This window comes from Cajanus cajan, chromosome 5, assembly GCF_000230855.2.
Source record: "Cajanus cajan strain Asha chromosome 5, NIPB_CcT2T_4, whole genome shotgun sequence".
Taxonomy (NCBI): Eukaryota; Viridiplantae; Streptophyta; class Magnoliopsida; order Fabales; family Fabaceae; genus Cajanus; species Cajanus cajan.
In genome coordinates, this window is record NC_138521.1 from 59,909,593 (window position 1) to 59,923,535 (window position 13,943).

The 13,943-nt window shown below is 31.5% G+C and overlaps 2 protein-coding genes across 4 annotated transcripts; one reads left to right on the top strand and one right to left on the bottom strand.

The window, feature by feature from the left end:
• The first annotated feature begins 3,885 nt into the window (after nt 1-3,885).
• LOC109807520 (agamous-like MADS-box protein AGL65) lies at nt 3,886-9,075 on the top strand. Of its 3 annotated transcripts, none has more exons than XM_029273449.2 (12): nt 3,886-4,207; nt 4,321-4,506; nt 5,912-5,971; nt 6,064-6,082; nt 6,211-6,275; nt 6,361-6,376; nt 6,472-6,533; nt 7,614-7,710; nt 7,862-7,909; nt 8,008-8,129; nt 8,360-8,744; nt 8,833-9,075. In XM_029273449.2, exons 2-12 carry the CDS (start codon nt 4,322-4,324, stop codon nt 8,833-8,835), a joined length of 1,062 nt encoding a protein of 353 aa, XP_029129282.2. In that variant the 5' UTR covers nt 3,886-4,207; nt 4,321; the 3' UTR covers nt 8,836-9,075. The 3 variants fall into 3 exon arrangements, with proteins under 3 accessions (XP_029129282.2, XP_020225647.2, XP_020225648.2); XM_020370058.3 differs by having other exon boundaries at nt 3,888-4,207; nt 8,002-8,129; XM_020370059.3 differs by having other exon boundaries at nt 3,888-4,207; nt 6,364-6,376; nt 8,002-8,129.
• A 1,855-nt stretch (nt 9,076-10,930) lies between these two features.
• LOC109807521 (expansin-A1) lies at nt 10,931-13,609 on the bottom strand. The gene is made up of 3 exons (XM_020370060.3): nt 13,464-13,609; nt 12,809-13,121; nt 10,931-11,714 (listed from the first exon to the last, which is right to left on the bottom strand). The coding sequence occupies exons 1-3, from the start codon at nt 13,579-13,581 to the stop codon at nt 11,408-11,410; spliced, it is 738 nt and encodes a 245-aa protein (XP_020225649.1). The 5' UTR covers nt 13,582-13,609; the 3' UTR covers nt 10,931-11,407.
• Between the last annotated feature and the right edge of the window lie 334 nt (nt 13,610-13,943).

Below are 13,943 nucleotides of genomic sequence, written 5' to 3' on the forward strand. Positions count from 1 at the left end.
GGCTGGCTGTTCTTATATACTCGTTCTTACAAGTTATATATATAAATTGTAGTGTTGCAAAACGTGTCGTCCTAATTCCGACCCTAACGAACGGGGAATTTTTATGTCTAAAAATTGAATCTCAAAGTCACTAGTCGGCCAAATACCGACCAGAAATGCCACAATTTTTTCTAAGTTAAAAATTGAATTTCAAAGCATCTAGTCGTCCAAATACCGACTAGTAAAATGCCACGAATTTTCTAAGTTAAAATGAATATCAAATCATCTAGTCGTCCAAATACCGACTAGGGAAACATGCCAAATTTTCTCTAAGTTAAAAATTGAATTTCAATGTATCTAGTCGTCCAAATACCGACTAGGAAAACATGCCAAAATTTTGATAAGTTAACATGAATATCAAATCATTTAGTCGTCCAAATACCGACTAGGGAAACATGCCAAAAAATTTTCTAAGTTAATATGAATATCAAATCATCTAGTCGTCCAAATACCGACTAGGGAAACATGCCAAAATTTTGTCTAAGTTAGCCTGAATATCAAATCATCTAGTCGTCCAAATACCGACTAGGGAAACATGCCAAGATTTTTTCCAAGTTAAAATGAATATCAAATCATCTAGTCGTCCAAATACCGACTAGGAAAATGCCACAATTTTTCTAAGTTAAAAATGAATATCAAATCATCTAGTCGTCCAAATACCGACTAGGGATTTATCTAAAAGTTGAAGTTCGTTGCTAGAACTAGATCGGAATACATTTTGTGTAGTAGGGTCGTTTAATATTTTGTCTTCGAGTTATTTAGACTCGCCCAGTCGGATTTTTACCGATCAATCACGAGTTTGGTCTTCGAGTTATTTATACTCGCCCAACCGGACTTTTGCCGACAATCACGAGTTTGGTCTTCGAGTTATTTATACTCGCCCAGCCGGACTTTTGCTGACAATCACGAGTTTGGTCTTCGAGTTATTTATACTCGCCCAGCCGGACTTTTGCCGACAATCACGAGTTTGTCTTTGAGTTATTTATACTCGCCCAGTCGGGTTTTTACCGATCAATCACGAGTTTGTCTTCGAGTTATTTATACTCGCCCAGTCGGATTTTTGCCGACAATCACGAGTTTGGTCTTCGAGTTATTTATACTCGCCCAGCCGGACTTTTGCCGACAATCACGAGTTTGGTCTTCGAGTTATTTATACTCGCCCAGCCAGACTTTTGCCGACAATCACGAGTTTGTCTTTGAGTTATTTATACTCGCCCAGTCGGATTTTTACCGATCAATCACGAGTTTGTCTTCGAGTTATTTATACTCGCCCAGTCAGATTTTTACCGACAATCACGAGTTTGGTCTTCGAGTTATTTATACTCGCCCAGCCGGACATTTGCCGACAATCACGAGTTTGGTCTTCGAGTTATTTATACTCGCCCTGCCGGACTTTTGCCGACAATCACGAGTTTGGTCTTCGAGTTATTTATACTCGCCCAGCCAGACTTTTGCCGACAATCACGAGTTTGGTCTTCGAGTTATTTATACTCGCCCAGCCGGACTTTTGCCGACAATCACGAGTTTGGTCTTCGAGTTATTTATACTCGCCCAATCGGACTTTTGCCGACAATCACGAGTTTGTCTTCGAGTTATTTATACTCGCCCAGTCGGATTTTTACCGACAATCACGAGTTTGTCTTCGAGTTATTTATACTCGCCCAGCCGGACTTTTGCCGACAATCACGAGTTTGGTCTTCGAGTTATTTATACTCGCCCAGCCGGACTTTTGCCGACAATCACGAGTTTGGTCTTCGAGTTATTTATACTCGCCCAGCCGGACTTTTACCGACAATCACGAGTTTGGTCTTCGAGTTATTGATTGATCCTTTTTGTTGTTTCTCTTCTAGCGAAAAAAAAAAATCGTTAATTTTGTATGCATGGTATGGATGAAACATAAATTTAAATTAATTTTAGATATATAATTATGTTAAATATTTAAACAAATTTTATTGTTTATGGTACTTCTATCAAGTTTGAACCAGTTCATCTTATGTGAATGATACATATAATTTCTTTTAAAATAACCATAAGTTGAAGAGAATTATTTTAAACTTATTAATTGCATTATAATTTGTATTTGAAAATCTGTCTAAACAATATTTTTCCTATATATGAACATTTTAATCACTAAGCATGTGGACCAATGGTGGGATGGATCTAACTTAATAATAATTTTACCTAATGTGAGTATGATTAATTTGTGAGAAAGATACAAAGTAATCTCAAATAAAAAATAATAGTAAAATAATGTTTGATCATCATAAACAACATTTAATATTAAAATAACATTTAATACACTACATAGACTATTTTCATGGTCTAAAAAAATTATCACTGATTGTACTTGTATGAATCAAATAGTGTGGATTGTTAAATTTAATTGGTGATCTCAAATTCGAATTATGGATATACATTTACGATTTTGTATTAATTTTATTGTTTATAATAATTTTATTTTATTTAAATAGATTGGTTTCAATAAAGGATATGTGTAATATAAAATAAATGAAAACGTTAGTCACATATACAATATTATACTTTTGTGAAAAAATAAAAAGTTTACATATACAATATTATACTTTTTTGCAAATTAATAACATATAAAATTGCCAAAGCCTTTTCTTTTCCCCGTCGTGCAAATTAATATTTTTTTTCCTCCTTGAGCATCATGTAGAATTAAGATTTTGAATAATTTATATTGTCCTCTTTATTATATTTATAAAAAAATTATATTCTTATAATGATGATAATGAGATTTAAACATAAAATTTTATGAACAAACATATCATTGGTATGAGTAAAGCTGAAATCAAAATTTTTATGCAAAGTTTCTAATTTCAGTTATTAAAGATAAAAAAAAAATACATCTTTAGAAGAGAAGACTTATTAAAGAGGGTCAATTAACCAAGTTTAATAATGAAAAAGTTAACTATTAATTTAGTTTATGTATATTTTACTTTAATAATATAATTAAAAAATTTAAGATTTCATTTAAACTATCAAAACTTTTGGAAATTAAGTTGATTCTAACGAGTTATATATATATATATATATATATATATATATATATATATATTTTTTTTTTTTTTTTTTTTTGTGTTAAGATGAATATAGATTATATTTGAGCTTATTTAAAAGCAAATGAACATTTTAGATTTCTTTTCTTTGTATGATTCTAGATTGATTAACAATTAATTATGAATAATTACTAATGATTTGTTGACTTATATTCTGAGGTCAAATAAATATTTTGGACCGAATTTTAAAATCAATAATTAAGATAAACAATTTACTATCAAATATATAAATTAACTGATTCAAAAAGTTTTCTTTTAATTTAATCATTAAGATTGACTTATGTGCCTAAATATCATTTCCTTTGTATTAGTGATTTGTACCAAAGGAAAAAGTATTCAGAATTTTATTTTATAAATATTGGAATTCATAATAAGATGTTGAAATTTAGTTAGTACCAGTAAAAGTTATAAAAATAAAATATAAATTATTAAACGATATATTTTTAATTATTTATTATTTTAAGAAATTTATTTATATTAAAATACAATTCATATTTATATTTAAAAAGAAGGGTATATATATTTGTTTTTAAAATAAAAGGAAATAGTAGGACTACTTTATTAGTATGAAACTGTTTATGACTAATATCAATTAGAAAACCTAACTTTTCAACTTTAATTCTATGACTTGAATATACTACACATAGTATTTTAAAATGTTGGGCATATATATTTTTGAGCTTGAAAGTGAGAAGAAAAAAAAAAAAAAAAAAACAAACAAACATGTGAGTTTGTTTTATAACGTGTGCTATTTTGGAGGCGCATGCAGAAAGAAGACGTGGCAAAGAGAAGTCGAATGTGAGAGAGAGAGAGAGAGAGAAAGGTGTTGGGTTTGTTGGTAGAGAACACGCTGCCAACAATCCATTCTCATGTGTTGAGCCTGGCTGGTTCCCCAAACTCTATCCACCGAAATCACAGCTACACCTTTCGTCCAAAACAATCTGTTAGCTCTTAGATTTCATATCCATCTTTCCATCTTTCTCTCTACTCTGCATCAGCATGTCTTCCCTCAAACAAATATTGCTCTAATTCTTCAGTTACCTCACACCTTTTCTTTTCCTCTACATTGTCTTCACTATCTCAAAAAGGTTTGCTTTCTTCCTTTTTGCATTTTTGATTTGCCATATATCATATGTGGGCTGCTTCTTGTTTCTTTGCTGCAAACTGCTCATGCTAAATGTTTTTAATCCTAATTTTGCAGGATGGGAAGAGTTAAATTGAAGATAAAGAAATTAGAGAGCATAAGCAATCGGCATGTCACTTTTTCAAAGAGAAAAAGTGGAATTTTGAAGAAAGCAAAGGAATTATCAATACTATGTGATATAGATATTGTCCTTCTCATGTTTTCTCCAACAGGAAAGCCTACATTGCTACAAGGAGAGCGCAGGTAATAATAATGATTGAGAATTGACTGTATGATGTTGTTACTAGTGAGTTGATCATATTTATGCCTTAGCAGAAGTACAAACCAGAAACCTTGTAATGATGTGCATGCCTTTCTATGAGATGAGACAATGATGATTTCTATAGCACACATTATAGGCCATATAACTCACCCAATTTCAATTGTTTCTTGTTTGAAAATATGTTGTATTGTAGAGTAGGCTTTTATTGTTTCAAGAAACGTTCACAATCTTTGCTTTAGGTGTTAATCCTTCTAGAAGGATAATGAGATATTGGTTTTACACATCCCTCATGACCAATGCATGTAAATGTAATTTAGTTTTAGTAATATTTCAGGAATAAGGAAGTCTCCTCATAAGCAAAAACTTCTGTGACTTGCTTTATTGTTACCTCTATATGATAATCACGATGCGAACATCTTAGGAAGAATAAAAAAGTATATATCAAAATGAAATAATTAATTTTACATCTTCCGATTTGAGTCCATATTTTAATTACTACACTTCTGTGATTGGGTGGATCTTGAATAAGAGATTTCTTTCACAGCTCATGTAGTACATTTTGTTTCAGTTGCAGTTATTTAATGCATAAAATCATCTGAGCTAGTCCATTATGATTGGAATTCTTCCTATTAGCTCTTAAGGATCAGCTGAATTGAATTTAGCTGTGAGATCAAGTATCGTGTTGGAATAGCTTATGCCTGGATCATTGTGCTGATCTTCGTTATGATCTTAATACTGTGTGGTTACAAATCACGAGTGTGTAAATTTTTAAGTTTAATAATTTTTTTTTTATAGTTATATAATATCTATTCATAACCTTATCTATCTAGGACTATTAGACAGACTGGTTTTATGGTTATTTGTAAATAAGGGGTTCATAATCCATTATGTGACTGTGGTTCACAAATCTTGCCTTATTGGTGTTTCAAGTATAATTGGTACCTGCCAATGCTAAACTTGAACAATAAACTAAAATAACTATTTAAGTATATGCAATAATTGAATAACTGAAAAGCAAAGTAACAAGTCACAAACTCTATTATTATATGTAAAATGTATTTATACGTAGTGTGATTTAATTTCCTAAATGGTATAAAAAAACCGAATCATACTAATAGTCTAATACTACTCTTAACTAATTTTCCTTTTCTTTTAACATCCCCTCTTTCATATTTAATTTTCATGCTTTTAGTTTTATTTTTCTTACAAGCCAGAACCAACTTAGATGTTCAAACAACTGTGTTAACTTTTTAACAAAATTGGAAGAGGCCAAATTCATTGAATCTTGTGTATTTGTTGGATATTACTATAAAATTCACCTTTAAATGTAAATATTAAATCCATGTCAGGTTTTTAATGATTTTACATGTTGGTTATTATTTCCAGCAATCTTGAGGAGGTCATTGCAAAATTTGCTCAACTTAGCCCACAAGAAAGGGCCAAAAGGTCTGCCAAACTTTTTGATGAGGCTTTATGGTTTTTATTTTTCATTTGTTGGTGATAAATAAGTTAATCTCTTTTCTCGTTTTATTGAGCAGGAAAATGGAGAGCCTTGAAGTAAGATTACTTTATTTTTCTCATATATGTCTTTTACATATACTGCTTTCGTTGCATCGAATGCAAATTTTTTGTTGTCTCCTCAACTTCTGGTGATGCTTAGAATTATTATTTTGTTTAAAATGTAGGCGCTAAAGAAAACCTTCAAGAAGTTGGATCATGATGTAAAAATACAAGATTTCGTAGGTACAAGGTAAGTGATTGTGATAGTCAAACTGTCGTTGTGTTTTATCTAAGGCTTTTAAAGGTTCTAAGCTCTTTTTTTATCTGCCTTGCAGCAGTCAAACAGTGGAGGTACAATTTCTTCATTAGACATCATTATGTTTAATAATAATGATAAAATCTTAAGTTGGTAGTTGAGCAACCAAAATGTTATGATCTACATGCAGGAAATGTCTCACCAAGTGAGGGTTTTACAAGCTCAACTAACAGAAGTACATCAGAGACTGAGGTGCAACTTTGGAGCTTTTGGTTGTTAAAGTATTTCTTTTTTCTTTTTGGTGTTATTTTTTTGCTCTCTTGTTGAACTATTATTCATTTGACCTTTGCCTTTCAGGTTTATTGTTTTGCAATCATTGAGTTATTTCTATCCCTTATATAGCTCTCATATTTATCCTTTCCTTGTGCATTTTGACATATTCCTTTGTGCCCTATCATACACCTGATATCCCTGTTCGCATATTGTCAAAATTATTTCAGATGATACCATTTAACATTTCCCTGGTACATAAAGTTTTATTTTAGACATGTTTATATGGTTGGTGCTAGCATTATTGATGTTTTTTTTAATCTATTAGGCATTTGAGCTTTCTCCGTACAAAATGATTTATTAGAGAATTGAATAGATGGAAGAGAACTAATTATAATACAAAATGTTATTTCACCCCCCTCCTCCCTCCCTCAACAAAACACTAGCACATTGCATAAAAATACTTCAAGAAATGCATTGATGAAACTTGATTTTTTTTTCCTTTCAAAAATGAAACTGGTGCAATTGATATTTAGTTGTTATGTTTTGTTAATAGTTTATTGGTGACTATAATATTATAAATTGGCGAGTAGTCTTACAAAAGGGAAGGAATCGTTGCTGTAATCATTATATTCATTATGCACCTTTTACATTTTAGTGATGGAAGACAAAAATCCAATTAAATACCACCTTTTGTATCACATATTCTACCATTTGTGAGTGTGGATTACAGTTACACATTAACTTTTTCACAACTTGGACTCTGTTGAGGTAAGGAAAGTGTAAGTGTAACCATTATTATATTAGTTGACCTTTCTTAAATATCTAGATTCCATAATTGTATAAATAATTCCTTAGCGGTTGGATCTGGGCCTGTTTTATAAATTTGAACAGTTCATATGGATTAAATTTCATCAAACTTCAACCAGCTTTTTCCTCTGACAGCATTAACATGATCATAAATTCATAGCACAAATATAAAATCAATGTCGACATGCATGGTCATGAAAGTTTGAGTACCCATCATAGAGTAATATTGTTTTACATTTGCATTTTTTTCAGCTATTGGAATAATCTAGAGAAGATCAATCACTTGGAACATCTTAGGCAAATGGAAGACTCACTACGGGAATCAATCAATCGAGTGTGCCTCCAGAAGGTAAGGTTTTTGTTTCATGTAGACTAGCCATATCCTTCTGTCATCTTTAAATGCCTAATATATCAGTCCATTAAATAACTACTAAAATATCAGATTTGTATTTTAACATGTCTACATGTTTTCCTAAATTACTTGGTGATTTCATTGGCAGGAAAATTTAGGAAAGCACCAACTGATGTCACTTGAATGTGCTAACCAGGTAGCAAATGTTGCTCTCTCTCTCTCTCTTTGTCATTATCTTTTGTTCTTTTCTTTGGAATAAATCTTATTTTGGATAATGTTCCTTCACAGTTGCAGGAAGGGATGACATTACCCTTGATGATGGCAAATCTGCAAGAATCCCAACCCCTGTCTTGGCTTTTGAATAATGATAATCATCAGTTGATGTTACCTAATGAACCAAAATATCTATCATTTAGGTGGGTTAACTCTTGTATGAGTCTTGCATTCTCAATTCTACAAGCTTAGTGCTACTCCTGTTGAACTGGCTTAGTATGAAAATTATACTTGTTATCCTGCTAGTAGATCTGTTTTTCCAATTAGTACGTTTCATTAGACTAGTAATTTTATCAAGTTTTCTTTCTAAATTTGACACAGCCTTGTGTTTCATTTTGCAATCTAGCTACTGATTCAATAGTATAACATACAGTGATAATACCAATAGAGATGCTGAGTGCTCAACTGACATTTCACTCCCAAGCTATTCTGGTTATATTGGGAACAATAAACTTGAAGTTGGCAGCTCTCCTCAGGTCAATACATTGGGTCAGGGAGGTGGTGCCATGAATGAGTTAAATGGAACTACTTACTTAAATGTACAACGATGTGACCAGTTTGCATACCCTCCTCCACCAGATATTGAGGAAGTGAAAAATTACCCAACAATGAACAACAGTAAATCAAACACTGTGGATTACCAAGTTAATAGCAACTTCGATCTTCCCAGGTCACTGTTTGAAAATGGACACCAGTTTTGGAATTCTGCTTCTGGGTCTTGTGGGATTGCCATGTATAATGAGAATGGCTACCATAGGGTAAGCAGCCCTTCTCTGTTATATTCATCATGTTTCCATTCTTGAAGTTGTCTTGGTTGGTTGGTTTCTAATTTGTTGTATTTTGCAGTAATTGACTGGTTCAACTCTTCATGCTAGCCTTTTTTTTTTTTCAAGTGAGAAGGATGTTAGCTGATAAGGACATGAGCAATGCTTGAAAATTATCTCCACAAAAACGATATTAGGTTGCCTCTCCACCTATGAGGACAACGGGGCTCATAAGAGTGGGCTATTTTAGGTGTATATATTGTATGACTTGTAGGATGCAGATTGTTCACATACAAGTATTCATGTTGACTAACTTGTTAACTAACTTGTTTACTGGTAGATTTTTGGAATTGACTCAGTGATCCAAGCTGTAAATTTTAATTTTGTACAAAAGTAATTTTATGTGCCCGAGACTCGAGTGCAGTTGTCTTAGAAAATAGTTACTTGAAATGAAAGTTTATTCGGCCCCTTATACATGAAAAACTCGTTTCTTTATATTCATGTCCAAAACTCTCAAAATTCATTCACTCGGGATTATAACAAGATAAAGAGCCTCTTTGGTTGTGTGTCTGGCAGTGGCAAGTATGGACGAGAAAGTAATATCTACATATCAATTTTGATGTAATTCTTAATGAACAAAGACACAGAAATCCGTTTTATTTTATCCTTTTATACATTAAAGTAATGCTGGATTTCTTCTCCTTTAATGTCGTGTTATACATACTAATACTATAAACAATAGTTATTACAAACCAAAGGCAAAATTTATTAGAACATATTTGGTTTAATTATGTTTTTAGTTTTGTACATGTTTTACTGGTCTCTCAAATTTAAAACTTGTGTTTTTAGTTCTTTATAATTTTTAAAAAATATATATATATTGTTTTAGTTCTTTCATATATATTTTTTTGTTTTTTAAATTTTAAATTTGTGTTTTTAGTTTTTAAGTATTAAAAATTATCATTTTCAATTACAGAAATTAAAAAAAAAATTGAGAGATAAAAAAATTACCCTAAATATAAAGAACTAAAATAATAATTTTTTAGTATTTTGGGAAATAAAAAAATTAAATTTTGGCATGATTTAAATTTTGGAACTAAAAAATATATATCTCAAATTAGGAATACTAAAAACATAACTAAGTCAACATATTTTATCTCAATTTTTTTTTAAAATATCGTTTTTGTAATTTTTTGTGTGTGTAAATATAATACTTTTTTAAGCAACTAATTTAAACACAACATATGATGTTTGTAAACTCTTAAGTTTGATTGGAAGTATGTGATGTTTGTATTTGTAAACTTAAGTTTGATTGACAGTATGTTTTAAGATAAGTAATTTGTGTTTAAATTTTTTTTAAAAAAATTAAATCTTTACAATATACTTATTTTATGATTTTAGTTTTTATAATTTTTTTTCTTATAGCTGACTATATATGTTCCTTAAAAAAATATTTTACAGTTGTAATCATTAATGATATTATTTTAGTCTTTATAAAATTCTAAATTTTTTATATTGGTCTCTTTTAGAATATATTCATTTTAGTCTCTGTTCTTACGAAAAGTCTTATTTATTTTTCAATAGATGATTATCATATCATTATTAAACACAGATAAAGACTAAACTTATAAAAATAAAATTTTATAAGTACTAAAATTATAATTAATATATACATATAAGGAATTATAAATATATTTTTAAAAAAATGTAATAAAAGTTAATATAAAATTCTCAATCTCTAGAAAACAGAATAAAAATCTCAGCACCAAAAAAAAAAAAAAAAAAAAAGTCATGAATATTAGCACCTTTCCTCATCTAATAAACTCTCCACGTATAGATAGAATGGAATGTGCTTGATGAATGATGACCGTAAAAAAATGATTTTCGGAATTTTATTTAAGTGAAACCTTTTTCTTTTCAATAAAAATCTCTAAAGAAGTTACTTTTCTACGGTATGTAACTTCGAACAATTTCATAAATATTATAAAGAATCCTATCTTTCCTTTTTATTTTTTTTATTATTAAAGAATCCTATTCTGTACATAAAGAGAGCCTTCTTAGTACAAACATTAATACGTACTGACAATATTTGGTTACATTGCTTCTCTTCATTGTCTGCTTCCAAAGCACATAGATTATGTCATGAAAATTATATTCATATAGAGGATAGATTGAGCTAATTACCAAAAACATAATTTTATTCATCCATGTCTTCCATTCGTTCTTACACAGAATCAGCTCCTTAAAGTCGAATACAATGACATATAGAACCAAAACTACTGCCTCATTTATTTTCAATTCTATTCCTTTATAGCTAAGCTAGAAAATACCATACTTCCATAATTAAAAGTTGAACTAACTCCAATAAACAAAAAATGGCGGGTTGATTAACTATACCACCACTGCCACCTTTACTAACTCTGCCTTTTTCAATAGAGAGCAGAACAGAATTCTTCATAACACAATCCAAATGACAAGGGCCATCTTAAAATATGCCCCTCTCATTTGCTCCCAATGACTCTCATCACTTCTATATTATATTTCTTTTTTAATTATACTACTAAGTACTAACCATAGTCCATAAATGGTACACTTAATTTTAAGTGCCAACACTTGCAAAACCAACTCTCAAGTGTTGTTATGTTCTTATGTATCTCTTAATTGAATTGTTGCCCTGTGAAGGTCTGGCCAAAGGACCAGCTACTAGGGGCCACATCGTAAGAGACCAAGGTGCGGCCGTCGCTGGTGGTAACCTTAAAGGAGAGGCTTTGTCCATTGAGGTAAGTGTTGCTTTGCCAGTTCTGACCCCAGTTTCTGGACATTGGTTGCCAATTAGTCCTTGAACCTTTGATGGAAACTGCTTGAACATCACCAGCACCACCAACGTTGCTGATTAGGACTAGGTTGAAGTATGAATGGCCATTCATGGTGAACCTGATGCCTCCCCTTTTTTGACATGCCACCCTGCGTTATCACAAGAAAAAGAAAATCACAATGCTTGGTTGAAACAAGGACAAAGCAGGCAAACCAAGGTATCAGCTATCAAGATCAAACAGGTACGGTTATTATGCGACAAGCATAGATTCCTATAGATCACCAACAAATCAGTATGGCAAATATATAAATAAAGTTTTTTTTTAGGAACGCTAACAACACATTCCTCTTAACATTCTCACTCTTATCTGTCATAATTTATTCAAAACTATAAAATCAGAAGAATGAGTGGTTAGATTGTGTTATCAAATTTTGTGTTTTATAATAAATTTCAAACAATGAAAAAGGGTGTGTTTAAAAGAATGTGATAGAGTTTGTTGTTAGCTTTTTTTTTTTTGTCAAAAATATGATGGTCTGATCGATAGTGAGAGACTAATTACTTGAAATCATCGAAATTTATTTTATCTTTCACATCAAAGTTCTTTTTCATAGAATAAAATATTCTAAAAATGTCAACTATCTACCGATTGTATTTAAATTTGTTCAAGAGACAATATGACACGATTTTTCTAGCACACTTTAGTATTATTGAGTAAAATTCATAAAAGTTCTGCCAAACCCCATTATTCAGTAATGAATTTAATTTCATTAATTATGAAAGTAAGATTTACATAAATTTCACCTAATCTTAAAGAATAGACAAAGAAGAGTATATTAGAGCATTTCAAATGTTGTAGCCTATTCGGTTCCAAACTCACTTTTTGTTCTTATTAAGTTGCATTAGATATAAGAATTTCAACAATTCTTAACTGCTGCAGTAAAATCACTGAAGAGCTAATGAATCCCACTTATTATTCTATATCTTTCTACTTTCTGCAAAAGAATAATATTTTCACGTCGAGATTTGGTTTTTATATAAGAACTATTCTGGCTTTTATGTAATAATTGTTTGTACTCTGTCACTCCATTGTAAATCTTATAAGAACCGTTCTTGTACTTAGGAACCTAGCAAAAACTATACATACTCTTAGAAAATGTGCTTATAGCTGGTATTCCTTGTGAATTATGACACATCCTGAAATAATTAGAAACAGAATATGAAAATTTGAAACAAAATGAGGTACCTTCTGAAAGCTACAGGTACTATGCCAGCTCTGTATTGAGCAATTTGTTGAAAAACAGGCTGAGAGAGATCAAAATGTTGAAGGGGAGGGTTGCACCAGCCACCTGCATCATTTGGGAGGGCATTGTTTGGAGGACAGAAATTTGTGGCAGTGACCACAACTGAGTCCTGAAGGCACCACCTTTGGTCATTCACACACTTGATCTCAAAGCAGGCCCCACAGCTCAAACCATTGTTGAACAAGGCCGTGCTCAAAGCAGCTGTGTTAGTTCCATAACCCTGGCTATACAGGTTTCCATATCCACATGCTCCACCTGCAATAAACCTCAAAATCAAGCTTTTCTTGTTATTCTCATGCCATCTTTGTCATGTTACATGTACTAGTTACATCATTTCTACATGCAGGGTTCAATAGAGGAAATTGAACAGAAAATGTTGAGGGTAGCCAAATTAATGTTCAGTTTGTTATACTACATAGTTTTTATTATGCATAATTTAAAAACAGTGCTGTAAATAAGTATTAAATGACTTTGATTTTTTTTCAAACTCAATTCATTTCACTCCATGGTTGAGAATCCATTAATTTATTCTTCACCTATTTGTTATAAACACATAATATATGATAAAAGAAAATAAGGTGAAACTGAGATACATACCCATTGTGCCAGACGCATCACCCCCTCCATAGAAGGTTGCATGAGCATCCATCCAACCATGAGTGTCAGCATACACACATGAGAGAAACCCCAGCAAGAGAAGAGCTAAGAACGCCATGTTTCCTGAAAATCTTGTGCAGTAGGACCTTAGAGGGGGAGAAGGAGAAAGAGAAGTTGTGAGGAAATTAAAAGCACAAGACAATAAATAGATGGTGGTGAGAGCTTAATTCACCAACGTAATGCCAACGAAAGTAATACTGATTACTGACACTAGAGTGAAGTGTGGGGACCCTAACCCGCCAAGTGTTGCGGTTCCTTTTTTAGTCCGGGACAGATATTTTTTCCTGAATGAAACCACGTGGTTTTGAGCCTTTTCTGCCTTTGTTTGCACCCCAAAATTCGACTAGAGTTAGAGTTAGAGTTTGCTTATGTGCAAGTTCAAGTGCTGCCTCTTAGAGGAAACGAGCCAAGAAGGTGACA